The following is a 26380-nucleotide window of genomic DNA, read 5'->3' on the forward strand; positions in this document are numbered from 1 at the left end:
AAAACAAAAGAGTTTATAATTTTGTAAATATCACAGTGTATGAATATAGACCATAACGTTTAAAAGCTGCAGACCTTTTGATTGGAATTCGTCGTTTTCAAAAAATGCTAATTTTTGGTTCCTCAAAAGACCATTCAGTCAAAGGTTCTTAAAAGAACCATCCTTATTTTTTTGAAACAGAAAGGTTCTTGGATGTTAAAGGTTCTTTGTGGAACCATAAGCAAAAAATGTCGTCAAACAGATTTCAGGAAGAACTGGCAACCCTCCTGGCCATTATAGCTCCAATCCTGACTATGTTTTAGCTGTTTAGATGAAAAACCTCAGACTGTAAGCTAAAACATGTATCACACTGCTTTATTTAAAATTCAAAAGGTACTTTCCAGCATTTTACATAGATACACATACAGTATAGACCATTTCAATAGATGTAAACAACACTGGTCCAGAAGCACTTCCTGTTTCAGTTTTTAACACTAGATAAACGTTGGGATAAAATACAACCAACAGAACATATCAAAAAGTTAAACAAACATCTTAAAGATAATGATATATGTGCATTAATAAAAAAACAGTCACAAACTGAAACAGGAAGTGTTTCTGGACCAGTGTTGTTTACATCTTTTGAAATGGTCAATACTGTAGTTCTACAATAAACTTTAAAAAATTGTATAGTTTTTTTTGTATTTGACTGTAACTATTAAATATGATTTTCTATGTTAAAATAGGGCACTTTACTTTTCATTTAAAGTGTATGCATGGACCAGGGAATATATATGTAACATATTTTATACACCAGTAAAAATCTGCTTCTGACTTCATAAATATTTATCCAAACTTTCGAGAGCTTCCTCTTTTGTGAAGGATCTCCAATTATCTGGAATTGTCCCACATCCCTTGAACGTTCGGTCATAGTATGCTTCCAAATCATCCTGAAATCGACACACAAACCACTTCCAATATGGCAGCTCTGAAAGATCAGGTGTGATGCACCAGCTTGCATGTTTAGGACCTGCTGTTCTGTACTCCCTCCATAAAACTTTGTTATCGGAATCATGAGATGGATAAAAGGATCGGTCACTGGCCACTGCAGATGTGCAGAAACTCAAGCTCAGATTATTAGTATCTCTGTAAATCATCCCTCTCATCCCAGTGTTTCGATGAAAGGGAGCAATATGATCTCCAGGATGGTCTTCCATTGTGTTAACACAGACAACTTTACAAAAGGGGCATTGAACCCAACAGCACTTACAGAAATGCTCAATCAAAATCTCATCTGGTGATTTCCTAAACATTGTCATTTTAATATCAGAGGGGTTTGTCAAGCCTTTGTTTAGATCTTCCGTTATGTGGCGAAGTCCTTTCTTTACAACCTCTTCCAGAAGTTCAAAGTCAGTGATGTCCTGACAGCTGTCACCAGTCAGACGTTCTTTATTGAATTCAAGCTCATCTTTCAAACCGTATGAAAAAACTTCCAGCCACATATTTACATCTCTTTTACTCAAGACCTGAGCTGTTGCGGTTTCAGCAGCTTTGATAATGCTGTTCTTCTTGTGTTTAATGTTCGCTCTTACCATTGCAAGAGCTGAGGAATTCTCTGAGGTTATATATGCTTCAACTTGAGTTTTGATAAAATCTTCAAAGTGGTCTCTGGGAAAACGAATGTACTCAATGAATTTGTCAAAGTCCTCCTCCTCTGCTAGGGTTTTGAGAATGTGTTTCTCCAAGTTGGATCTGTTGCCTTTGAAAGCAGGAATATTTGTCCGCATCTCTCCTGCGAGATCATATGCAGTTTTGTTGTAGACACTTTGGAGAATGGGTTCTTTCAGTTCATTACAAATCAAGGTCCCAAAAACTGCAGCAGATGTTGCACCTCTGCAGAAACCTTGAAAGACGCTGTAGTATTCAGGTTTCTTTTTCTCTAAATAAATCAATGGATCATTAGCTTCTCTGAACATCTGATGGAGCTCTGCAAACTTCATACCTGCTAACCTGCACACAGAGAGCGTCAAATCTACTGTGAACTCTTTCTTGAATTCATACTGGAGGTGGAAGCACTTGTGGTTTCCTACATTTGTTTTTACAGATTGGGCAATTTCTTGAATGTAGCTTTTGTTGTAACCCATCTTTGCAACTGATTTGGACTTAACCTGGTTCTCAGTTTCACGAACAATACTTTGCACCAAATTGTTTATTGACTGCTGTTCTTCTGATGGAAGGCCAAATAGTTTTGTTCCTAAACGGATCCCAAATGTTTTAATTGGATTTACATATATGGAGAAATCAGTCATTTGAATTATGCCTTCAAATTTGTTTAATCTGTCACACACAAGTGTGTCTTCGTAAATTTCACCTAAAATTTTAAGTATATCATTGACTATGTTAATATCTTTATGAGGGCGAACATCCCCTGCCAGCTCAGAGACCCACTTTCCCCACACTTCATCAAACTGTGTCTTCAGCTCATTCTCATCAAGATGTTTTTGTTTAAGACTCAAACCCAGCTCTTTGCTTTTCTTAAAGAGTTTTCGCTCATGCAGTGTTTTCTCCCCATCAAGTTTGTTCAGAGCTTCCTTTTGACAAATTAAGTTATCAAGCTTTCTTTTTGCATCTCTTACAAGCTCCCCATGAAGGTCCTTAATTTTCTCTTGAAATTTCATTCTCCATTGAATCAGTATGTCTTTTTCTCCATGTTCTTCAAAGTACTGCTTCATGGACATTTTCACCTCTTCATTGATCTTTGACATCTCTTGCTCAAGGTCTCTACTTTCAACTTTATGGAGTTGCCTGTTGTTGATTCTGTTGTGCAATTTATCTTCAATCTTGAGCATGGCACTCCTGAGACTCCAGGTCCACTTTGCATACTCCTCTTCTAATTTTCTGTACACTGCAATCTCCAGAGTATTCTTAAAGCTGAAAACAAAGTTTTCATTCATAAGTGCATTCCAAAGGTCACCAATACGGTCTCTGAATTGTGCCAGTGTTACACCATTAGATTCAGAAGCATGAGAGAGTATAGCTTTCTTAAGTTCCTGCACATTTTCACTGTAGCATGGATTGGGTGGAGCCATGGGTGGGCTGCCTTCCCAGAGTTGGGCAAAATACCGCACATCAGACTTAATATCAAATTTAATGACATCACTGAAACATTCAGCATCACAGACTTCCTCCTTAGCAGCCAACTCAGTCATCTCATCCAGTTTCTCTTGTAAACGTCTTTTTCCTACCATGTTCTTCTCACCAGCTGTGATATCTCCAACATTCTGATGCACAAACATGCAGCTTGGAGTCAGTCGTACCTTCTTCATCCTTAAAAAGGCTTGAACAACAATCTGAAGGATGTCCTGCATCTCTGCTGGATTTTCACCAAAGATGTTGATCAAAGTCATATTTCCAACACCGACCACAAATGTTGCCATTTCGTTGTCATGATGTCTTGTTGATGTGCCAGCCAATTCAAGAGCACGGAGCCCCTCAGTATCAACAATAAGTAGATATTCAAATTTTAAATATTTTAGTTCTTCTGACACCTTGATCAGCTGCATGAAGGCTCCTCTGGTGCACCTGCCAGCACTGACCGCAAACTGCAATCCAAACATGGCATTCAGCAAAGTGGATTTGCCGGTACTCTGAATCCCCAAAACAGACAGGACAAAGACTCTCTGGTCTCCTAGTATCTTGATAAGCTCATCTAGAACAGCTTTAACCCAAATCAGAGGAACATGAGCTGCATCACCATCCATCAGCTCCATTGGGTATCCAGAAACCATGAGCTCTGCGGCAAGTCGTGGGAGAGAAGTAACACTGAATTGATATCCTGTTGCTTTATTCTTCTTGACAGATTCATGTGATTCATATATCTGGCCAATCTCTCTCAGCAAGTGTTCCAAGCCAAATGTTGCTTCATTGAGTTTTTCAGACATTTTCTCAAGTTGTGTTTGTTCTTCTTTCAGTTGCTCAGATTTATCATGTTTCTTTTTCAAATCCAAGACTTTTGACCATTTCTGATCATATTTATGATGAAGTGCCAAGAGGTCTTCTGAAGTATATTCATCCAGCAGGAACCCAAGCCATCTGATGAAATACAGCTTCTCATTATCTCTGCTGGAGTCAAGTTTTTCAATAAACATCTTCATAAACATTGTCACACCAGATTCTTTCTGCTTTTCTCTGATTTGAAACATTTCCATTTGTTTTTGGCTGTTGTGCATTTCAATGTTGTTTCCTTGAGGTCGATGTAGTTCTTTGTTCTTTTGACACCAATCGTGCCACAACTTCCCCTGACATGGCAGAAATGTTTCTTTAATTTTAGAGAGTTCATTGTTTTCTAGTAATGTTGTCATCTGCTTTGCCATTTCACGTGCCCTCTTGCAGTCTTTATCATTCTCATCTACTTTGACTTCTGAGTGTTTGACCATATTTGAAAGTTTAAATTTGGACATTGTTTTTGAGAGGCATTCATTGATGGTTCTTCTCAGTTCTTCAGATATATCAAATTTATTTCTATCTTTTAATCCAATTTTATATTTGCCTCTTCGCATCTCTGTCACAACAGATTCGTCTTCAGTCAGAAGGCAGATAAGTGGCTTTGAGTTGTTGTACAGCTCTTCCACAATTGTCATACTTCTGTGACTTCTATCCAGATGAGGCAAAATCACAACATTTATGGAGGACTCTTCAGTGAGGAATTTTAGCTGTGTCTCATGAGCTTGTGCATCACCATGGAGATTACAGAACGCAACACAATCTGTAAATTTATCCATCTTCTCCCCAGACGGGCAATACCAGGCGATCTCAACAACTCCGTCCATCAGCAGACGAGATTTGCTGCTTCCACGGCAGTGCCTGTGAAAGAAAGTCTCGTGCCGTTCATTTATCAAATTGTTCATGATTTGAGATTTGGATGTAGAAACTGCTGAAAACCTAAAAAATCCAACCATAGGCGTTTCTGCCTGGTATATTGCCTGACTTTTGCTTTCCTTCTTCTCATATAACTTCCAACTCTTCTTGATTTGTCGGAAGGTCCATAATGGAAACTCAATCTTTTTGTAGAAAGGATTGGGCACAAGCAGAGGAACAGCATACTGACACTGTGAGAGTTTGGTTACTATGAGCTGACGAAGAAAATAATCTGCATGGAGAAACGCTGCCATCTGAATGTCCATTGGGTGAAGAGGATGTATTTTATTCACTTCATCAACAGGTACAGACCTACTGAAAATATGATCAAAAGCATCACTTTGTCCTGTATCTAAACCTTTTGTCCTGTGTCTCTTCAGCTCATCTTTTCTTTGTTTTATTTGAATGTATCTTGCTCTGTAATCCATCATCAGGAGTTGCTGTATAAAAGTTTGAACCAAGTCCTTTTCCTCACAAGGTTCATGTCTCTGCAACATCGCTGGTGTTACCTGCAGAAAGTCTTGTGAATTCAATTGAATCAGACTAAGATTGAGTCTACTGAAAAGCAGCTTAATTTGCTGTTTGATCTTGTCCTTGTCTTCAGATTGAACTGACTCTTCTCCCAGAGCTTCACACTTCACACGGTTATCTTCTTCCTGCTATATTAGTAAAGCATGTAGACATTGTTAATTTAGAAGACCATCACTTGTCTGTTATTTGAAATTGAATACAATGATAATGGTTTACTAAGTAATCAATTATCAAAGGTGTACGTATGTGTGCATGTGTGTTACCTTATCATATTCTTGTACATGAATGTTGTTTTCTAAACCAAAATAAACAGAGAAAACATTTTAGGTGTTAAACGGAGAATTTAATAAAAGGTAAAAAAGTTGTTAAGGATTTTTCTTGCTCATTCTCCTATAGTAAATAAAAAATAGTAATCATAAAATAACTTTTAAAAGTGCTAAAGAGAAAAGCCATTGAGGAAATGAATTAAATTAAAATTTGCTAATAGAGTACACTTCTTCCAATTAGAAATAACCACTTTTTATGGTTTATGTGAAATTAATTTGAGATAAAAATGTAAAATAAATTAGACTATTCTAAAACACGATTACTTCTTGTACTTTTTAAGTTTTTATATTTTATTTTCATTCCCTTTCAGTCGTAACGTAAGGTCGCGCCTAACATTATGGGAACATGCTTTGTGGGATAAATTGACTTTGAGCAACTTGTAAAACTCCTATGAACATTAGCATGCAGAATTTGCATTTCCTGGCACCGCCCGCTGTGCAAGTACAAAACGAGGGGCAGGTGCAATTCCAAATCAGCTTTTTTTCGCTTCGAAAGCCGGCAGTTAACTACTATTGAGGAGGTGGTTCCCCCTCTGGCTCTCAGCACTCCAGCAGAGGTGCCGATGGAGATGGCTGGGTCATTTTCTACGATGGTATCTGTTGGTCTTCCCGAGCAATGTCACTGCATCGGAGATGAGGGGGTTTCTATAATTGTAGCCAGCTCGGATCCGCTCCCACCTTTGGGCCTTGATGATTGGTACTTGATGAAGCTGAAACTGCTTGTTTGTCTCAGCACTCACCTCTGGTACCTTTCTTTACCGAAGTGCATGATGAGCTGACTAGATCATGGGGAGCCCCTTTCTCCTCTTATAATCAGCCTTTTCAGCCCCCACCACACTTTTAATGTTGTGGCCGCTGAGGGCTACATTGACGTCACGACAGTGGAGCGGCTGGTTGCGATGCAGCTGGGTCCAGCCACCTCTGCTACCTAGAGGGACAGCCAGCCCTTCCCTCGCTGGATTGTAAGCAGTCGTCCGTGTTAACGACGTCTGCCTATTAGGCCTGCGGGGAGGTGACCTCCACACTTCACACCATGAGGTTGCCGCAGATCCATTAGGCTATGGCTCTGATGGACCTGCACGAGGGAGGGTCACGACTCAGCTGTCATACCTTTGTGCAGCCACCGCACTCTGTGCGGTCCAGGAACCCCATCTCTGGCTGTGTCTGGTGGACATGAAGGAGGTCGACAAAAATCTTTCCCTGAATGCTCCTATCTGCCAGATCGTCCTCTTCAGTGTAAGCAGCCCTGAGTGTAAGCAGCCCTGAGATGGGCGATCTGGAGATGGAGGGGATCGCTCTTCGGGAGATGGTGATCGCACCACTCCCTCCCCCAGAGATGGACCAGGTGGAGAATCATTTGTTTTATTATGTTTCTGTTCAGCCAGCACCCACTTGTCCACAAAGAGAGCGATTTCCCCCTTTCTCCAGGTGTTTAGAGGAACTCTAAACCACAAACCGTCTGTCCTCCCCTTTTACTCTATCGGCAGCGGGTGTGTCAGGGGAGCTTGGGTACCTCGCTTTGGAGTCCCACCTACCCAGCCGCCCATCAGTGGAGCCAGGTGAGTGTTACACCACACAACGCATTCACTCGTGTAGACACAGCGCACACACCAGCGATCACCTAAGCTCGTCTGCCTCACTGTGGATAAACAGGTAGTGCTGTTAATTCCCCTCGCTTAATATGTAGGAGCCTGGCAATCAGCTTTCCAGCCCTTCGTGTTGGATTTTACGAACAATCTGACTCAATTAACCCCCCCCCAAATTTTCAGGGATCCACTTTACTACGGTGAAAACCGATCTTTACAACCGATCTTTGATTGTATTTGCTGAACCGTGCACTTCACAAAATTCCATTCAAGATGGTAATGCATAAAAGGCTCCTGCACCTCCTTTCAGAGGGTCGTGGGGCATATGGCAACAGCCACGGCCGTGACACCGCTCGGGCTGCTTCATATGAGATCACTTGAGTGCTGGCTTCACGTCCAAGTCCCGAGGAGGGCATGGCACAGTGGTCTGCACCGTGTGGTTATCACATCAACGTGTCGTCGCACTTTCACTCCGTGGTCAGACACATCATTTCTCTGGGCTGGTGTACCCCTGAAACAGTTTGCCAGGCATGCTATTGTATGCACAGATGCCTCCACCATGGAATAAAGGGCCATGTACAATGAGCTTGCTGTCTCAGGGGTTTGGACATCACCCTAGCTGTACTGGCACATCAACTGCCTCGAGTTGTGTAGTCAGAAGCATCTGAGGTCCCTTCATGTTGTTTACATCATGGGTTTGCTGAATGTGGCAGCCAACGAGCTCTCATGCCCTGAGAATGGCGACTCCACCCCCAGCCAGACCAGTTGATTTGGAGACATTTCGGAGAGGTGCAGATTTGCCTGCCCAGAAAAGACCCACTGTAGTCTGTTTTATGCTTTAACCGAGGAAACACTCGGTATAGATGCACTGGCACAAAGCTGTCCGCAGGGCGGAACTCATGCTTCTCTCGACAGCCCCCCGGCGGATTCCCCTGAGCAAAGACTTTTCTTTCTTATTGTGGTGGCACAATATGACAGCAGCGTCCCGACCTGTGGAACCTTCTTACTGCGGAGGTTCTATCTGGTTTGCCCCAAGGGGTAGCGTACACCATCGCTTCATTCCGAGCACCGTCCATGGGACATGCTTACACTCTGCCGTGAAACCTCTTCGTCAAGTGGAGTTCCTCTCCGTGAGATAACCCCCCGAGAATTTCCAATCAGCATCATATTTTCTTTCCTTCAGCAGCAGTTGGAGAGGAGGCTGTCCCCCTCCACCATTAAAGAAGACATTGCTGCCATCTCTGCTCACAATGCCCCGATAAACGGCAGGTCTGTGGGACAACACAACCTGGTCATTAGGTTTTTAAGAAGAGTGAGGAGATTAAATCCTCCTCGCCCTCCCTCTATTCCTCCATGAGACCTGTCCATGGTGCTGAAAGCTCTCCAGGGTGATGCCTTCAAGCCTTTACAGACAGTAGGCATCAAGTTTCTCTGTATGAAAAGTCTGATCCTGGTTGCACTGGCCTCTGTAAAAAGGGTAAGGGACCTCCATGCATTTTCGGTCAACGATTCGTGGCATGTTGTCTCCAGCATAACACTGAGACCCAGGCCCCGCTACGTGCCCAAGACTACCACCACTCCTTCTGGAGATTAGGTGGTGAGCCTACAAGCACTGCCACTGGAGGAGGCAGACCCAGCCCTGGCTTTGTTGTGTCCTGTATGCACACTGCAGTTGTACGTAGACCAAACTCAAAGCTTTAGGAATTCAGACCAGCTCTTCATACCAAACAATGCAATACACCTTTATTGTCAACCGTGGTTGAAATTTGTCTTTGACCACACCAGCAAAAACCAAACACACTTACAAACACATACTACAGAACACATAAAAACCATTATACTAAATCACATACCTTTTTGATTAATAAATTAAATGGCAGAAGGTACAAAAGATTTTTTATAAATATTTGTTTTTGCTCTAGTCATTAAAATTGGCCAGAGGGCCATAAAACAAACTGATCACACAGAGGATGAGTTGGGTCCGTTGATATATTCTTCGCTTTCCTGAAATTACGAGTCCTTCTCCTCCCACTGTAGTCCAAGACCGAGTCAAAACCGAGTCTTTGAAGGACAAGTCCGAGAAAGCAGAAATCGGTCTCGAGACCGGTCTCGACTCGAGTACCACATCACTAGTCAGTACACTCTCCACCAATGATTTGTAGGCAATCTCCAATATGTTTTGACTAACTCCAAACCTACAGATCCGTATTAAAAATAGACGTTACATGCATTTTTTCAAAATATTATTAGTGTTATCCACAAAACTCAACTTACTGTCTATATATGTGCCAAGATATGAATCTGTTACGGTGGACAGCAGAAAGGAAAAGCTGTCACTTAGCTGAGGATGTCTCACTGGATAGTAGACATCATCGCCGTTGCTTATCAAATGCAGGGCACGCCATGCCCGTTTAACTTAAGAGCACACCCCATGAGAACACATCTTGAGGTGTAAGCCATACCTGTCAAGACACCCATTATTCCCGGGTTCTCCTGTATTTCACACCTATCTCCTGCCCCCTCCCGTTTTGTTTTTTCTCCCAGAAAACTCCCATAATTTAAACAGCCCTACCTCGTTTTATGAATAATCACATGAATATATTATTCCAAGGTTTCCATTTGCCAGTTCTTGTATGAAACGCATCCTACTCACACAATAAACACATCATTTAAAAGTTGAACCCATTTTTGACCGCAACCTGGCAACCTACAATTCTGTTGCGCTGTTGATTTCTGCGCAAGTAAATGGTGGAAGTGGAATCAACCATCAAATTTTAAAAATGGTATTAGAAAGCTCAAGTAATGCTACGGCTAAATTTTTTTAATTTAACAACAGCTGGAAAGAGGAGTTTAATTTCTTACTTACTATGAATCGACATTGGCAATTCCCACATTTTTGCAAAGTATGTCGCGCTGATTTTAGTATCGGACATGGATGGGAAAAAGATATAACGCAGCATAATAAATCACAATGGGACAATCGCACTGTGAAGGCAAAGAGCATAGACATTAATGAAATAACTAGACTTGCGCGTTGGCTGCTGGATTGTGGGTCAACGGCGCCAACATATTAGTGGTGGCAACTTCTTTATTAATCTTATAGCAACTGGAGGTAAAAATGCCTCCGTCGTGTGCAGTTTGGAGGTGTATAACCCGTCACACGCCTTAAAACGAGTCTCTGGGAATTATCTTTCACAAGTAAGACTAAACCGTTGTTTCTGGTTGTATTAGATCATTAGATTACAATCCTTATAACATTATTTTGAAAGAGTTGTCAACTCAAAGCAGACTAATAGCTAGAGATGTCTTTATTTAGCTATGAATGTTGTTTAATTTTTTTTGTTTTTATAAAATTGTAACAAGTTAAGCTATATTAAATTTGTAGGGTTTCCTAAAGTGAAACATATGAGGAGGTACTGAGAGGTTGCTGAAAGTAGAGAAGGGTTTTGCATGTTATATTTTTTGCGCTATAAGATTGAATGCAGACTGTCACTCTTTGCTAACCCCCCAGACCACCAACCCCTCCCCTGGAATCCAAATGTTGACAGGTATGGTGTAAACCTCACCCAACTTACTCTGTGGTCTACCAATGATTTTACTTTAGCTGTATTTGTGACTCTTGCCAGATTATTTTTCTGCTTACAATTAAGATGCCCACACCATGAAGTTAAATTATAGGTCAGTACTAGTGGGACGAGGCCGAGTCAAGACCGAGTCCGTTGGTTTTCAAATAGAGTCGAGGCCGAGTCAAGACCGAGTCTTTGAGGAAGCAAGTCTGAGTCCTTTAGAAGTCAAGACCGAGTCGAGATCAAGATCATAAAACATGTCAGTTTTCATATTCATGATTTAATATCACCCCAATTAATAATCAACAGTTAGGCCTACAGACTAAGCTAGATTGGGAATTGTTTAGAGGAGCAGTCTTAACGTCTTAATATGGACTATGCTTTTACTATCATTAAAAAAATCCCTACCACATGCATCATCTTCTGCCTATTTTTCTAGAGATAAATAAACGTCTCTGATGGCAGTATCTTTGCATTGCACCATGGGATATCATTTTCAAATAATGCACGTCAACATTGCATTTTATTATTATTGTTATGTGTTTTTTATATGAACATAAAAAAATGCATTGGTCTCGAGGACTCAGTCTGAAATGACGAGTCCTTCTCCTCCCACTGTAGTCCAAGACCGAGTCAAAACCGAGTCTTTGAAGGACAAGTCAGAGAAAGCAGAAATCAGTCTCGAGACCGGTCTCGACTCGAGTACCACATCACTAGTCAGTACACTCTCCACCAATGATTTGTAGGCAATCTCCAATATGTTTTGACTAACTCCAAACCTACAGATCCGTATTAAAAATAGACGTTACATGCATTTAAAAAAAAATATTATTAGTGTTATCCACAAAACTCAACTTACTGTCTATATATGTGCCAAGATATGAATCTGTAACGGTGGACAGCAGAAAGGAAAAGCTGTCACTAAGCTGAGGATGTCTCACTGGATAGTAGACATCATCGCCGTTGCTTATCAAATGCAGGGCACGCTATGCCCGTTTAACTTAAGAGCACACTCCACGAGAAGTGTTGCATCAACTTGGGCATTGGCTTGTGGTTCCTCCCTTACAGACATCTGTAGAGCTGCAGGTTGGGCAAAACCTAACATGTTTACCAGATTCTAAAGTGTTCATGTCGAGCCGGTTTCCTCTCGTGTTCTCTCCTTAAACATGTAAAACACTGAAAAATCTGATTGTGTGTCGGCTTGCAGTGCCATTATGGCGCTAATTTTACAAAAACAAGAATTTGGTACTCCTCCACGGTCCTTGGCAGTCGATGTTGTGGAGCCTTTAAATTTTCTTTATTCCTTTACACCATTCCAGTATCTTTGGCCAGAGGTGGAAAGTAACGAATTACATTTACTCACGTTACTATAATTGAGTAGTTTTTTTGTGTACTTTTACTTTTTTAAGTAGTTTTTAAATCTGCACTTTTACTTTTACTTAAGAATTGTAATGAGGAGACATGAGACAAAGGATCCATTTACAGTTTTATTGATGATCACAGGTAGTACAAACAAAGGGGTAAACCAGAATCATAAACGATAGACAGGCAGGGTTGGGGCAGGCAGATAACAATCGAAATCCAGAGACAGGCAGAGATCAGAGGCAAGCAGATAACAATTAATAATCCAAATTACAGTCCAGGTCACAACAAGAAATACACTCACAGGGAATAACACTCAGAAATGATCACACGAGGGGCAAATCAAGACTTTGCACAGTTCAATGTTCCAGAGGGGTTTAAATAGCCAGTCTGATTGGCTGCAGGTGGTGCTGTGATCAGTCCCAGGTAAGTTAGCCTGGTTAGCCAGACCTACATCAAGATGTAAGGTCTGGCAACTCTTCACACAAACGGCTCAATGCAAGGGGCGGGATATAAGGTTGTCCCTCAAAATGCCTTTGCACGCAATAGGATAGCGCTATGACCAATCAGAGCAACGAAGAAGGTGACGTAGTTACCGTAACCAGTCGGCAAAACTCCAAACACATCTTTCTTGCTTAAAAAGGACTTCAGTAGGGTTATTTGCTCTTCTCTCAAAGAAAAACATAAGTCTAAGTCCTCCAGAGTCGCGGCCAAAGCCGCTTCAAAAGAAAGCTGTTCGCCAGTAGCAGCAGCCATTCTTTGTTTTCAAGTAGGAACCGTTGCAGCTCTGTCGTCATCATGTTAAGCCCGCCCCACAGACGCTACACACGATGTGATTGGCCTGACCAAATTTTGGTTTTTGGAGCTGTTAAGTGTATTGTGAGGGCCTAGACTAAACCCTGGCAGCAAATATATTTTGCGGCCGCTAGGGTGCGTCTAGATTTCTAGGCTACAGGTAAGTGGCATGTTGAGAAATGTAGCAAACGTGGAAAATTAACTAAAACTCTGGTGAAGGCGGCAGCGCCCTCTGTCAACCGGGAGGACACGAAGAGGCGGGTTCATTAGTAACAAGTATGTTTTGTTTAAAGTATTGTAATTTGCTAAATTTTAAATCACATTTATTACTGAATAAAATAATATAAAAACAAATGTGACAAAGGCGAGTGTTTCAGTCCTATGGAAGGTATGCTTCACGCCTGTGAGTACGGATTTTCCGCCCGGGTTTCCGCATGATATCAAGAACGTCAGAATGCACAGGGCCATTAGACACAGCAAAAGAGAAAGAAGAATAAAGGTCTTAGGCATCCAGTATCTAGGTCAGGAAAACTATAAGACTTAAAGGATAAATGTATAGGGCACTCATCTCATTATGCTCAGTATGCCAATTATATATATAATGTTTAAAAATATTACCAGCCGTATATTATTAAAGCAAATTTACTTTTACTTGGGTACAATATTTTGTTACTCATTCCACCTATTTCTATGGCTATATTCATGGCAAGAACCAGTTATTGTTGATCCATATACAGGTTGCGCGAGGGAAAATTTGCCTAAGACGCCAGCAGATACAAATACTGCATGCCAATGTTCATTGACGTTTCACAAGTTTCTCGAAGTCAATTGGTCCTGCGAAGCACATTCGCAATACGCCTGTCACAACGTGACGTCTCCATTTCCTTCCTTCAGGGAACGAGGGTTACAAACGTAACCGAGACGTTCTGTTGTGTTTCATTTTATTGATTGGCTTGTACTACAAGCAACAATAATTGTGCAGGCACATCAAAATCCATGATGTGTAAATTAAAACAACACTTTAGCACGTCATACCAAATCCAGTTGCTGCCCCCAACATATGCAAGGGTCTGCATAGAAACTTTGCAAGCTAAAAGTCATATGTGACCTGGGCATTGGTTGTAAACTTTGTAATCTTGAAGACCTTTTATACTAAAACAACATCCTTACACACTAACTAAGGTTGAAAATGTAAAAAAGTTAAACTAAAACTTTTTTTTACATTTTTAGTTGTTACCAATTTAAGTAATTTTATAAGTTGACAGTTTAGGACATAATGATTTAATCACTTAAACTTACCTCCTATTGACTTTCTTTTTTGGTTTTTGATGTTGGCTGGAATAAAAATAATAAATAAAATGACAAGATAATGATTCACAAAATCTGGAAAGGGCACATGTTATGCAAAATCTACTTTTACAAGGTGTTTGGGCATACATTTGTGTTAGCTGTGTGTGAACACAGTAACCCTGCAATGAATTTTTTTGTAATCCCCATTAAACTAAAGCAGTCTCATTAGGCATGCTGGTTTGATTCGCTTGTTAATATAACATCACAATGATAAAGCTCTGCCCACAACCACTGACTGACTGGTTAATATCACCCAAAAGCTTTTTTAATAGTGTTTGTTAGCGATAATGGGGCGCTGCCTCATGATTTCTGCTTTTAGTAATGCTTCTACTGCACATTAAAAATAAAGCTGCTACACAATGCCATAGATCACTGTTTTGACCCCCTACTTGCCCACAATATTGTCATGAAGTGAAAAAAGTTGGGTACCACTGCCATATGAACCATTTTTGGCTGATTCTTTAGACCATAAAGAGATAAGAAATTATTCTTTTAAGAACCTTTGACTAAATGGTTCATTCACAAATCAATAAACAAAGTTATATACACAACTATTAAAAATCTTTAGTTAATTAATACAAGCAAATAACACATACTACTTACTCTTTTGAATTGATTCATTACTTTTCTCCTCTCTCTCTTCAGGTTCTGGTTCTTGAGCATGTGTTTCCCTTTTGTCATCCTGATTTTTAGGATCAGGATTTGAGGTCAAATAACTCCAAACAGACTTCAGCATTTTTTCTGCAAAATAATAATAATTACTTGACCTAAGGGGTTTTTCCACAGGCATCATTGGTCAACTATGGTCGCAAATTACATCTTTACAGCATAGTTGAAGTGTTTGAGCAGTTTAGATGTATTAATATTGGTCCATTAATCTAAAGTACCCATATTTTTATAATAATTATAATAAATTAGTTGTACTTACCCAAAAAACAGTAGTTCCTTTTTTGCTGCCCAAATAACACAAGTTACACCAGAAACATTGTGACCACCATTGTGTTAACTTAAAAGGAAGCAAAGACACACAAAAAGACAAACAAATTCAAATTCTCAATCTGTGTCAAACTAATGGTAACCTATAGGAGAGAGCAGAGACAGTTGTAACACCCTGACCACGCTGATCTGTTGCAAGCTTAACAAAATATATATTAAATAGAAGTGTAAAAAGATTCAAACAAATCAAATTGTGATTTGTTTTAAACTTCCAGGCTCTTTCACAACTCATACTGGGTTCAGCAGTCTGTACTTTAGCAATATGTAGTCCTTAAATTGAGATCAGCACCAAATGCAATGAACAGGCAAGACAAGTATGAAACAGAATTGTGAACAGTTTCAGTTCCTTACTCATTAGGCTACTTACAATAAAGGCTGCATTCAGAAAGATATATTTAATTATTATTACTTTATTATTACTTTAGACCCACCCACTTTTTAAGACCAAAGATATTGGATCCACTCACTTATAATAAATGTGACCCGTGCTGACAAAATGAGTCAGAATAAGCACATTTTCCAAAATTAGTTATTGATATTTTGACATTCTGACAATAAATAACAACACTACATGTGTTTGAAGTTGACAGAGTCAGCAACGAAAAAAAAATCGAGTTAAGGATTTTTGAAAGTTAAAAAGCAAAATCATCCATACCTTAAAATTACGCCTGTCTAGTGTTCTCAGCCACGATTAAACTCTTTGGTGTAGGCTACATTTCCCTTAGTGCATGGATCTAATAAAATGTTACGTGACATTTCCAGTCTGGCAACACTGAACACACCACACATCGCATTGGCACTATGGTTTAGAAGGATGCCGTGATTCTCTGATTCACTTTTGGTAAAACAAAAGTAAGTCAGGTGCAAAATTTACAGCGTCATCCAAGTTATCATCTCATATTTAAACCAGAGACCGATACTTGACTGAGAACAGGTGAGAGGACGAGACGACACAGCTAACGTTAATCGCTAAAATGATAGCAAAAGACTTAAAGCTGCTTGATGTTATAGCTTGTGCTTTGACCAGACGTGTTTTAAAACATGCTTATGATTATGGTGCACATCCACGACAGGAGTTAAATTTTCTATCTAGTAAAGTTAGTTTAAGTATAGAGGGTTTTTTCACTGACGCGACGTCACGTTCTGGGCGGTAACCCGGATGCGCGGCCATTGTGGAGGCACTCGGTGTAAAGAACTGAGTACAATGAAGTATTGTGCACTTTGGATATTTTAAGTGAATGTAGACATGTTTAAACAACAGAAAACGCATCCAAGATGCAAAGGCATATAGGGAAGGACTTGGACCACAAGAAAAGGCATGATATTTCGAGAAATTACAATTTATAGGCGGTGCAGATCCCTGCGAGCTACCTCCCTCTTTTCGGATTTGTGACAACCCAGCGATTTGCATAATGTCAGCTTTATTTATATAGCAAATTTATAATAGGCAGTGTCCTACCAAAGTGCTTTACAATAAAATAAGCAGCACACAGTAAAACAATAAAAGCAAAAATTGTTTTTACCATTTACCTTAAAAATATTATTACAATAGAAAACTTGTTATGAGCAATTAAGCACACTGGCATTAAGGCATTGCAGCGCAAATTTTAGTTGTGTTTAAGAACATTTTGTGCATACACTAAAGTACATATTAAATACTCTTTAAATAAAGCAGAACAAGTAGAAGCATAATTGTTTTATACTTTGTATTGTTAGGAATCACACACAAAACAGGAATCCCAGCGCAGAGGTTTTTAATTCAAAATGTATAATAGAGCACACTCAATGTCATCAGGTAGGAATATAAACGGGAAAACACTTGGTGAATCAGTAATATATAAATAGATAACTCTCAGTGTCCGTGTATGTAATGGATAGACGAAGAGATAACACTAGCGATGCAGACCACAGCGATCTCCTCTGGATGGTCACAATGTGGGAAACACAGCCGGGCTGTAGGACTTTCCCCGAACAGCACACTCTGAGATGTAATCCAGGCGGGCAAACAGAGAGATTCCTGGCGGGGCACAGAGAGAGAGAGAAGCGGTCAGTGTCTTCAGCAGTAAGCACGCTGGACAGCGCACTGCGGCCGTCAGAGCGATGAGCAGAATTACGCGCTAGAGCGCACTGCAGCTGTCAGCGTCTTCAGCAGAATTACGCGCTAATGCGCACTGCGGCTGGACAGCGCACGGTGTGAAATGTTGCTTGGAGAATCCACTGACAGAGAGTTTGTAAAGACCTGACAGAAGTCACACCAATCGGGAGAGACCAACAGCAGGGCAGGGAAATCTGACGGGGCAAAGGCAGCAGAGAGCACGGAGAATAATAAATCTCTAACAGGAAACTGAGACATGACAGGACTGGAACTAGACAAGCTAGCGGCAGGCACATACCAAGACGAACTTGCAAAGAACAAAGGAAACGAGGGGAATTTAAATCAAACCGGATTGGACAATAATAAGAATCAGGTGCGGGACGCCGGTGAGAGAAGTCAGAGGTAATGAGATCACCAGGTGGAGGACGCGCACGTGTGGAGCTGTCAAAACAAAAACACAACACATAGAGAAACAAAGACAAAGCAGCCAATAAGACCGAAATCATGACAGGACTCCCCCCCCACGACCGCCACCTGGCGGTCCATGAGGAGACTCACCCCGTCGCCGGCGGAGATCCTCTATCAGCCCAGGGTCCAGGATGTCCCGGGCCGGTACCCAACACCTCTCCTCCGGACCATATCCCTCCCAGTCAACGAGGTATTGAAATCCCCTACCCCGGCGACGCACATCCAGTAAAGACTTGACTGAATACACAGGGGCACCATCTATAAGTTGAGGGGTGGGAGGGGTGGGGGCAGAGGGAACAGGATTAAGGTGGGAAAAATACACAGGCTTCAGCTTAGACACATGAAAAACTGGATGAACCCGACCGAGTGCTGGGGGCAATCTGAGCCTGACCGTCACGGGATTAATGACCTTGACAATGCTGTATGGCCCAAGGAATCGTGGAGCCAGCTTGCGAGAAGGCTCCCGGAGAGGTAAATCCTTGGACGAAAGCCATACTTTCTGCCCACAGATAAAACGGGGCGCGGTTCTACGGTGACGGTCGGCCGCGGCTTTGGTTCGTCTGGAAACCTGGCGTAATGTAAATCTAGCCTTTCTCCAGGTGCGTTTGCAACGACGGACAAAAGCTAGCGCAGACGGAACCACCGCATCAGGTTCCTGTGATGGGAATAAAGGGGGCTGAAACCCCATGGACGCTTCAAAAGGGGACATGTTAAGGGAAGAAACAGGAAGAGAATTATGGGCGTATTCAACCCAGGGTAACTGTTGGCACCAGGAGCTCGGATATTGCGATGACAGACAGCGGAGAGCTCTACCTAAATCTTGGTTAGCCCGTTCACATTGCCCGTTGGTCTGAGGATGATACCCTGAAGACAAGCTAGCTGTGGAGCCTATTTGTCTACAAAATTCCTGCCAGAAACGAGAAATAAACTGAGGACCCCTATCTGAAACAACGTCTGTGGGCAGACCATGTAAGCGAAAGACGTGCTCGATCATAACCTGGGCAGTTTCCTTGGCAGTGGGCAATTTGGGCAAAGGGACAAAGTGAGCCGCCTTGGAGAAGCGGTCGACAATGGTCAAAACTACAGTGTTTCCCTTAGAACTAGGCAAATTGGTTACAAAATCGATAGCGATATGTGACCAAGGACGAGAGGGAATGGGTAATGGTTTGAGCAGACCAATAGGGGCTTGATGAGAGGCCTTATTACGGGCACAAACCTGACAGGCTAACACAAACTGTCTGACATCGGGACCCATAGAGGGCCACCAAAAACGCTGACGTACGGTAGCCAACGTTCTCCGAACCCCCGGATGGCAAACAAACTTGGACTCGTGACCCCACCGGATGACCTCGGAGCGAAGCGCATTCGGAACCCACAATCGACCCGCTGGGCACCCTTCTGGCACTTCCCCCTCCCGGCCGGCCCGTCTCACCCGTTGTTCTATTCCCCAGCGCAGGGCACCCACCACCCGCCCCTCCGGGAGGATGGTTTCGTCCCCAGCGGAACCGGGGCTTTCGAACAAACGAGAGAGAGCATCGGGCTTAGTATTCTTGGAACCGGGCCGGTACGAGAGGGTGAAGTTAAATCTGTCAAAGAAGAGCGCCCAACGAGCCTGACGAGAAGATAACCTCCTGGCTGAACGGATGTATTCGAGATTCTTATGATCCGTCCAGACCAGGAAGGGCTCCGAGGTCCCCTCTAACCAGTGACGCCACTCACCCAAAGCCAGTCTGACCGCCAGCAGCTCCCGATTGCCTATGTCATAATTTCGCTCTGCTGGGTTTAACCGATGGGAGAAAAAGGCACAGGGATGCACCTTGCCATCCTTAGCAGACCGCTGAGACAAAACGGCGCCTACCCCGACATCCGATGCATCCACCTCCACAATAAATTGAGCAGCCGGATCTGGAATAGAGAGAACAGGAGCAGAGATAAACCGGGACTTTAAATTATCAAAGGCCTCCTGAGCGCTGGAATTCCAAACAAACCTCTCCTTAGTGGAAGTGAGAGCAGTAAGAGGTTGAGCAATCTGACCATAATTTCTGATAAATCGCCGGTAAAAATTGGCGAAACCCAGAAATCTTAATAATTCCTTACGGGAGTCGGGGACTGGCCACTCGGCCACCGCTTTGATCTTGGCTGGGTCAGGACGGATCTCACCGGGGGCAACAACAAAACCCAGGAACGAAACCGACCTACGATGGAATTCGCACTTCTCCGCCTTGACATACAGCTTATTTTCTAACAACCGGCGTAAAACTCGGCGGACATGCTGAGTGTGTTCCTGCATGGAGGGGGAAAAGATGAGAATATCATCTATGTACACAAAGACAAATTTGTTAATCATGTCTCTCAGCACATCATTGACCAGAGTTTGGAAGACAGAGGGGGCGTTACAAAGGCCGAACGGCAGAACGCAGTACTCAAAGTGTCCGGTAGGGGTGTTAAAGGCTGTCTTCCATTCATCTCCCTCTCTTATACGGACCAGATGATAGGCGTTGCGTAAATCTAGCTTGGTAAAGAACTGCGCCCCCTGCAGGAGCTCAAACGCAGTAGACATTAAAAGAAGGGGGTACCTATTCTTAACAGTAATGTCATTCAAACCCCTATAATCGATACAAGGGCGCAGGGAGCCGTCTTTCTTACCAACAAAGAAAAACCCCGCCCCTGCAGGCGAGGTGGAGGGACGGATGAGACCGGCACGCAGGGCATCATTGATATACTGGTCCATAGCCTCTCTCTCAGGACCCGATAAGGAATAAAGTCTACCCTTAGGCGGAGAAGTGCCGGGGAGGAGATCAATAGCGCAATCATATGGCCGGTGAGGAGGCAGGGAGGTGGCCCGGGCTTTACTGAACACCTGAGCGATATCCGCATACTCCGCCGGGACTCCGGTCAAATCGACCGCCGGAACCTGAGGAAGAGAAAGAACAGAACCAGAAACAGCAGAACCAAGACAAGACACATGACAAGACTGGGACCAAGACAAAATAACACTATGCTGCCAATCAACGTGAGGATTGTGTTGCGCTAACCAACCATGCCCTAAAATAATGGGAGACAGAGAAGCATGAAGAATATGCAACACAATCTCTTCACAATGATTGCCAGACACAGAGAGACTCACAGGAGAGGTGCAATGTGTAATGCGTGCCATCTGCTGCCCCTTAAGGGACCAGACATCCAAAGGGGATTGGAGAGGGACAACCGGAACACCCCAGGCGCGAACCAAAGCTTCATCTATAAAGTTGCCCTCCGCTCCAGAGTCGAGAAGGGCAGTGGACGGATGATCACGCCCAGCGAAGGACAACATGACGGGGAGTTGGGTACTGGAAACAGGGGAGAGTTTAGAAGTAGTGGCGCCCACCAGAACTCCTGGGCTCATAGAAGGGCGACGGTTCTTTAACGGGCAAGTCTTCGCAAGATGTCCGGGCCTCCCGCAATACAAACACAGAGAATTCTGTAGACGTCTATCTCTCTCTCTCTGTGACAGGCGCATGCGCCCCAGCTGTATGGGCTCCGACCTGACAGGGAGTGAAGAAGAGGGGGAAGCGGTGGCCTCGTCTATAGGAGTTCGCTGGCGAAGAGATCGTCGCTGGTTGCGGAGCATTCTCCGGGCTTCAATCCGGAGAGCCAGATCAATAATGGCATCCAGCGTGGGGGGAAGATCGTGAACAGCGACTTCATCATGGAGATCATCAGACAACCCCTTCGCAAACTGCGCTCGAAGAGCCGCTTCATTCCAGTGGCAGGCCGCCGCTAAAGTCTTAAACTTAATAGCGTAATCGGTGACTGTAAGGCCTCCCTGAACCAGAAGAGCCAGCCGAGCCGCAGCGGCGTCCCCGCGCACTGAACGGTCAAAGAGCCTCTCCATCTCCTTGCGAAAGTCACCAAACGACCGACAGCAAGGATCGCGAGCATCCCACACGGCCGTAGCCCACTCACGCGCCTTGCCAACCAGAAGGGCAATCACAAACGCCACCCGGGTGCGCTCAGAGGAATAGCGGCGGGGCTGGAGGGCAAAAACCAATGAACATTGTGACAAAAATGCCCGGCAAGAGGAGGGATTACCATCATATGGAGGTGGGGCTGTAGCATGAGGCTCCGTCGGTGAGGACTGCAGCTCTGTCTGCGACGACTGACTGGGTTGGGTGGCTTCCAGACTGAGCAGGTCCAAACTTGAGGAAAGGTCCGACATACGGACAGAAAAGTCCTCAACCTCCGCGGGATTCATACTGGCAAGTTCGTCCTGTTAGGAATCACACACAAAACAGGAATCCCAGCGCAGAGGTTTTTAATTCAAAATGTATAATAGAGCACACTCAATGTCATCAGGTAGGAATATAAACGGGAAAACACTTGGTGAATCAGTAATATATAAATAGATAACTCTCAGTGTCCGTGTATGTAATGGATAGACGAAGAGATAACACTAGCGATGCAGACCACAGCGATCTCCTCTGGATGGTCACAATGTGGGAAACACAGCCGGGCTGTAGGACTTTCCCCGAACAGCACACTCTGAGATGTAATCCAGGCGGGCAAACAGAGAGATTCCTGGCGGGGCACAGAGAGAGAGAGAAGCGGTCAGTGTCTTCAGCAGTAAGCACGCTGGACAGCGCACTGCGGCCGTCAGAGCGATGAGCAGAATTACGCGCTAGAGCGCACTGCAGCTGTCAGCGTCTTCAGCAGAATTACGCGCTAATGCGCACTGCGGCTGGACAGCGCACGGTGTGAAATGTTGCTTGGAGAATCCACTGACAGAGAGTTTGTAAAGACCTGACAGAAGTCACACCAATCGGGAGAGACCAACAGCAGGGCAGGGAAATCTGACGGGGCAAAGGCAGCAGAGAGCACGGAGAATAATAAATCTCTAACAGGAAACTGAGACATGACAGGACTGGAACTAGACAAGCTAGTGGCAGGCACATACCAAGACGAACTTGCAAAGAACAAAGGAAACGAGGGGAATTTAAATCAAACCGGATTGGACAATAATAAGAATCAGGTGCGGGACGCCGGTGAGAGAAGTCAGAGGTAATGAGATCACCAGGTGGAGGACGCGCACGTGTGGAGCTGTCAAAACAAAAACACAACACATAGAGAAACAAAGACAAAGCAGCCAATAAGACCGAAATCATGACATGTATACTTCAATCATATTTCTTATACAGTACTACTCTTTTTCCTAAGCTTTGCCAACCACAAGCGCCGCCTCTGATCATTTCTTGCATTCATTTCCCTGTTTTTTTTTTATAACTTTTGAAAGTCAATAATATTCCAAATGTTTTTCTCAATCTGTCCTATTGGTACAACCTGGAACACGGCAATAATTAACAATTTTCCTTGACAACGTTCAGGATATACATCAGTGCCTGTGCTCTGTTGTGATGCGGAGTGCCTCCAATATGGTGACTTCCGCTCTGATGACGTGTCGTGAAATCCTCTACTGCATTTTTTGCAGATAGATGCACGTTGTGTAATACATTTATGTTGTATCAAGGCTTAATATTATGTAGAGATTATCATACAGAAAGCGCATCAGTTATTAACCCTTTAGTTTCACTTCATCATGCACCTTTTCCTGTTAGAGGTTTCTGTTAAAAACATTTAATTCATCAATAATTTAGTATGTGTTCATTTTTCTGTCATAGTTTCTTCAAAATTAAGTTTTAGTTGAGTGTCTTTAATACAGATATTTTCATTTTCACAATGAAGTGTACATCCCCCTTTGATTGCCCAGTCCCCAGTTAATTGAGTACTTGTTTTTCAGACCTATGGATTAATAAAAAAAAAAAAAAAAAAAAAAAAAATGACATACATGCACATCCCTAAAAGAAAGCATCTACTCCAGTAAATGTTTTGGACCCTGCCACAATTTTTTGGCTTTCAATGCACATGCTTTACTTGACAAATCAAGTTTATCCACCTACAATCACTTTAAATGTTAGATCTTCCTGGTTCAGTGTACAGTATAAACACATCTGTATTATTACTACAACCACCTATGAAATAAAAACAATGCTGAATATCCGCATCTTCAATGGCAAAACATGTTGGACTGGTTGGTTGGTTTCAGGTGCATCATGAATGGCAAACAAATTTACCCAAATTTACAATGCCTGTGTCACTTCTACACACCTGCTGCAGGAAAAGAAAGGGAGCTTTGTTTTGGTAAAACAAAAAAAGTTATTTCTTGTTACACTCTATTTTTTTTAAAAGCTTGTGAATTTCTACACAATCAGGTTTTACCTTCCATCTTTAAAATAAGCCACATAATCGTTTGTCATTCAAAAGACTTACATTTTATTTAAATATACATTTCATTTAATTATTATTTTACTATTAATATACATTTATCAGACATTTTTGATCCAAAGCCACTTAAAAAAGGAGAACAATGATGTGACTTATCCTAACAAGACAAAATATTGTGATAAAGATGGTAACTCTGATTTTCAAAATGCCTTAATGTGTGAACTTTAAAATAATCTAAATAATTGTTTGTACCAAAAAAGACATCTCTTCATGCAAGGAAACAGGATAGGATCAGAGATAAGCAGCAATGTTTGTGCTAAGAGGTTAAAAATACTCACGCTCAGTTTCTTTCACAGGGATGTTTACAACAGCTGAGTGACAGCGTAATATGAAGATGTAAATGCCGTTCATAGGCTGCTGGAGGCGCTGTGACGTGGCCAGTGACGTGGCAATCCTCTCAACAATAACACACACATTAAATAAAATGACAGAAGTAGGAGAAAAGTAGATCTTACAGCATCTGGCAGTGGAATAAAGGAATATCAAGGAATAACAAAGATTTTATAATAATTCATAATGGGTTTAGTTATGTCAGGGAACATTGATTTTTATAATAATAACAATATAAGAGGAATAAAGGATCAACCTATGTAAGGTATTTGGGGAAATGCTTATGACTGATTTTTGATTTGGTTTTAATTTAATAATATTTTCCAAATACTTATACTAAATCTTTTGTGAAAGGCTTTTCTTTCTCTGTGTGACAATGACTATATTTTACTTATTCTATGTGACACACAATTTATTGCAGTAACTGATGAATAATCGTTGTGATCCTAAATTTAAAGCAAACGTAATAATCTGTTACAGCTGAGCATGTAGTACCTGTAAAGCCAATGCACTTCTAACTCTCTCCTCTAAAGGGTGCTAATGCTACCCTCATCTGGAAAATATTACTCTCCACTGTTTGCACTAGACATCGTGAATTGTGTACATATGCTGTAGTCACGTATATGTTTATTTAGATTTTGTCAATGTAAAGCATTCAATCAATTAGTTTTGATTAAAATAAACTAGTTTTAAAGTATTTTACCAAAAGTTGGAAAAATTTTATAGTTTGCTGTTATGTACTGTAGATGCTACAAAAACAGACAAACAACAAAACAGCTTCAAGCAATGGTAACTCACTTTGGATTGTTTAGTGTGTCCCCAATCAAAACCAGCTAAAGGTGCCCAAAGCAGCATTACAACCAGCCAAAGGACCAGCAAACTAGCTTGGGTATATTTAAGTATTTTTAAGGGAATGAGTACATAAAAACATAGGCCTATGTAAGGAAAAACTGATGACATTATATATCACCAGACATAAAGGACAGCTCTAAAAAATAAATAAACCCAGGGCCCTGCATTCTATACAGTAGGCTTACAATGACCCAAGAACAAAAAACGATTATCACGTGGTTAGGTAATATAATAAACCTTGACAGGGTTATTTGTTCTTGTTTAGAGACTGTAAGGTGATGCGAAACCCTGACAAAAGGTATTTCTTAGACCAGCAGCAAATGGCTGAAATAAATTTATTTCATGTCCAGTCAACTTCAAGAAAAGTAAAATTGAACGTGAAAAGGTTTGGCTGTTTCTGTAACTTGCACACACTCTCATGACTCTAATGACCAATAAAATCATTTTAGAGCTTTTACCGTAATCCACAACACTGACATGGTTCTGGACCGTTTCTTATTTTTACAGGCTAAGAAAAAGCGGTGTCCCTCAGGCTCTGGTCAGTATAATAATAATAATCATCCATAACCAGAATATCAAATAATATTTTTTCTCATAAAAAAATAATACAGCTATGCAGATTAAAGCTATGGTCTACGATTTCAAAGATTGTTCATTATTAATAAACTCGTTTAGATGCTAGTTATGGTTCTACAGTAAAATCCTAACAATATGAAGAGAAAAAAGAATTTTAAAAATCCATTCAGTCTATTGGGTGTACGGCGGCAGATAAATTGACCAATGTAAACTGTCCGGCCGGACAGCTTACATTGGTTAACTGCTCTCATCAAATCCCCGTACACTTGAAAATCCACCTCGCGATCGCGTCTCCACCCCATCGCTCACCACCCCGTCCCTCTCGTGCCTGCG

General features: G+C 42.1%; 2 protein-coding genes across 2 annotated transcripts in view; both read right to left on the reverse strand.

Moving 5' to 3' along the window:
* Nucleotides 1-26380, reverse strand: part of sp100.4 (SP110 nuclear antigen, tandem duplicate 4) — a 93668-nt gene that overhangs the window by 8180 nt on the left and 59108 nt on the right. The window lies entirely within an intron of this gene.
* On the reverse strand, nucleotides 736-24597 carry LOC135733978 (interferon-induced very large GTPase 1-like). Its single transcript, XM_065252822.2, has 6 exons — nucleotides 24568-24597; nucleotides 15341-15418; nucleotides 15016-15153; nucleotides 14362-14397; nucleotides 5691-5722; nucleotides 736-5555 (listed from the first exon to the last, which is right to left on the reverse strand). Exons 3-6 carry the CDS (start codon nucleotides 15146-15148, stop codon nucleotides 816-818), a joined length of 4941 nt encoding a protein of 1646 aa, XP_065108894.1. The 5' UTR covers nucleotides 15149-15153; nucleotides 15341-15418; nucleotides 24568-24597; the 3' UTR covers nucleotides 736-815.

This window comes from Paramisgurnus dabryanus, chromosome 3, assembly GCF_030506205.2.
Source record: "Paramisgurnus dabryanus chromosome 3, PD_genome_1.1, whole genome shotgun sequence".
In the NCBI taxonomy this organism is placed as follows: Eukaryota; Metazoa; Chordata; class Actinopteri; order Cypriniformes; family Cobitidae; genus Paramisgurnus; species Paramisgurnus dabryanus.

What these genes read in the sequence shown, in the direction of transcription:
- LOC135733978 (XM_065252822.2), bottom strand. Translation starts at nt 15,148, where the DNA reads ATGCTGAAGTCTGTTTGGAGTTATTTGACCTCAAATCCTGATCCTAAA. An exon ending in TAATGAATCAATTCAAAAGA is followed by an intron (nt 14,398 to 15,015) that starts GTAAGTAGTATG and finishes TTTTTATTCCAG; the next exon opens with CCAACATCAAAAACCAAAAA. An exon ending in AAAAAGAAAGTCAATAGGAG is followed by an intron (nt 5,723 to 14,361) that starts GTAAGTTTAAGT and finishes ATTTTGGTTTAG; the next exon opens with AAAACAACATTCATGTACAA.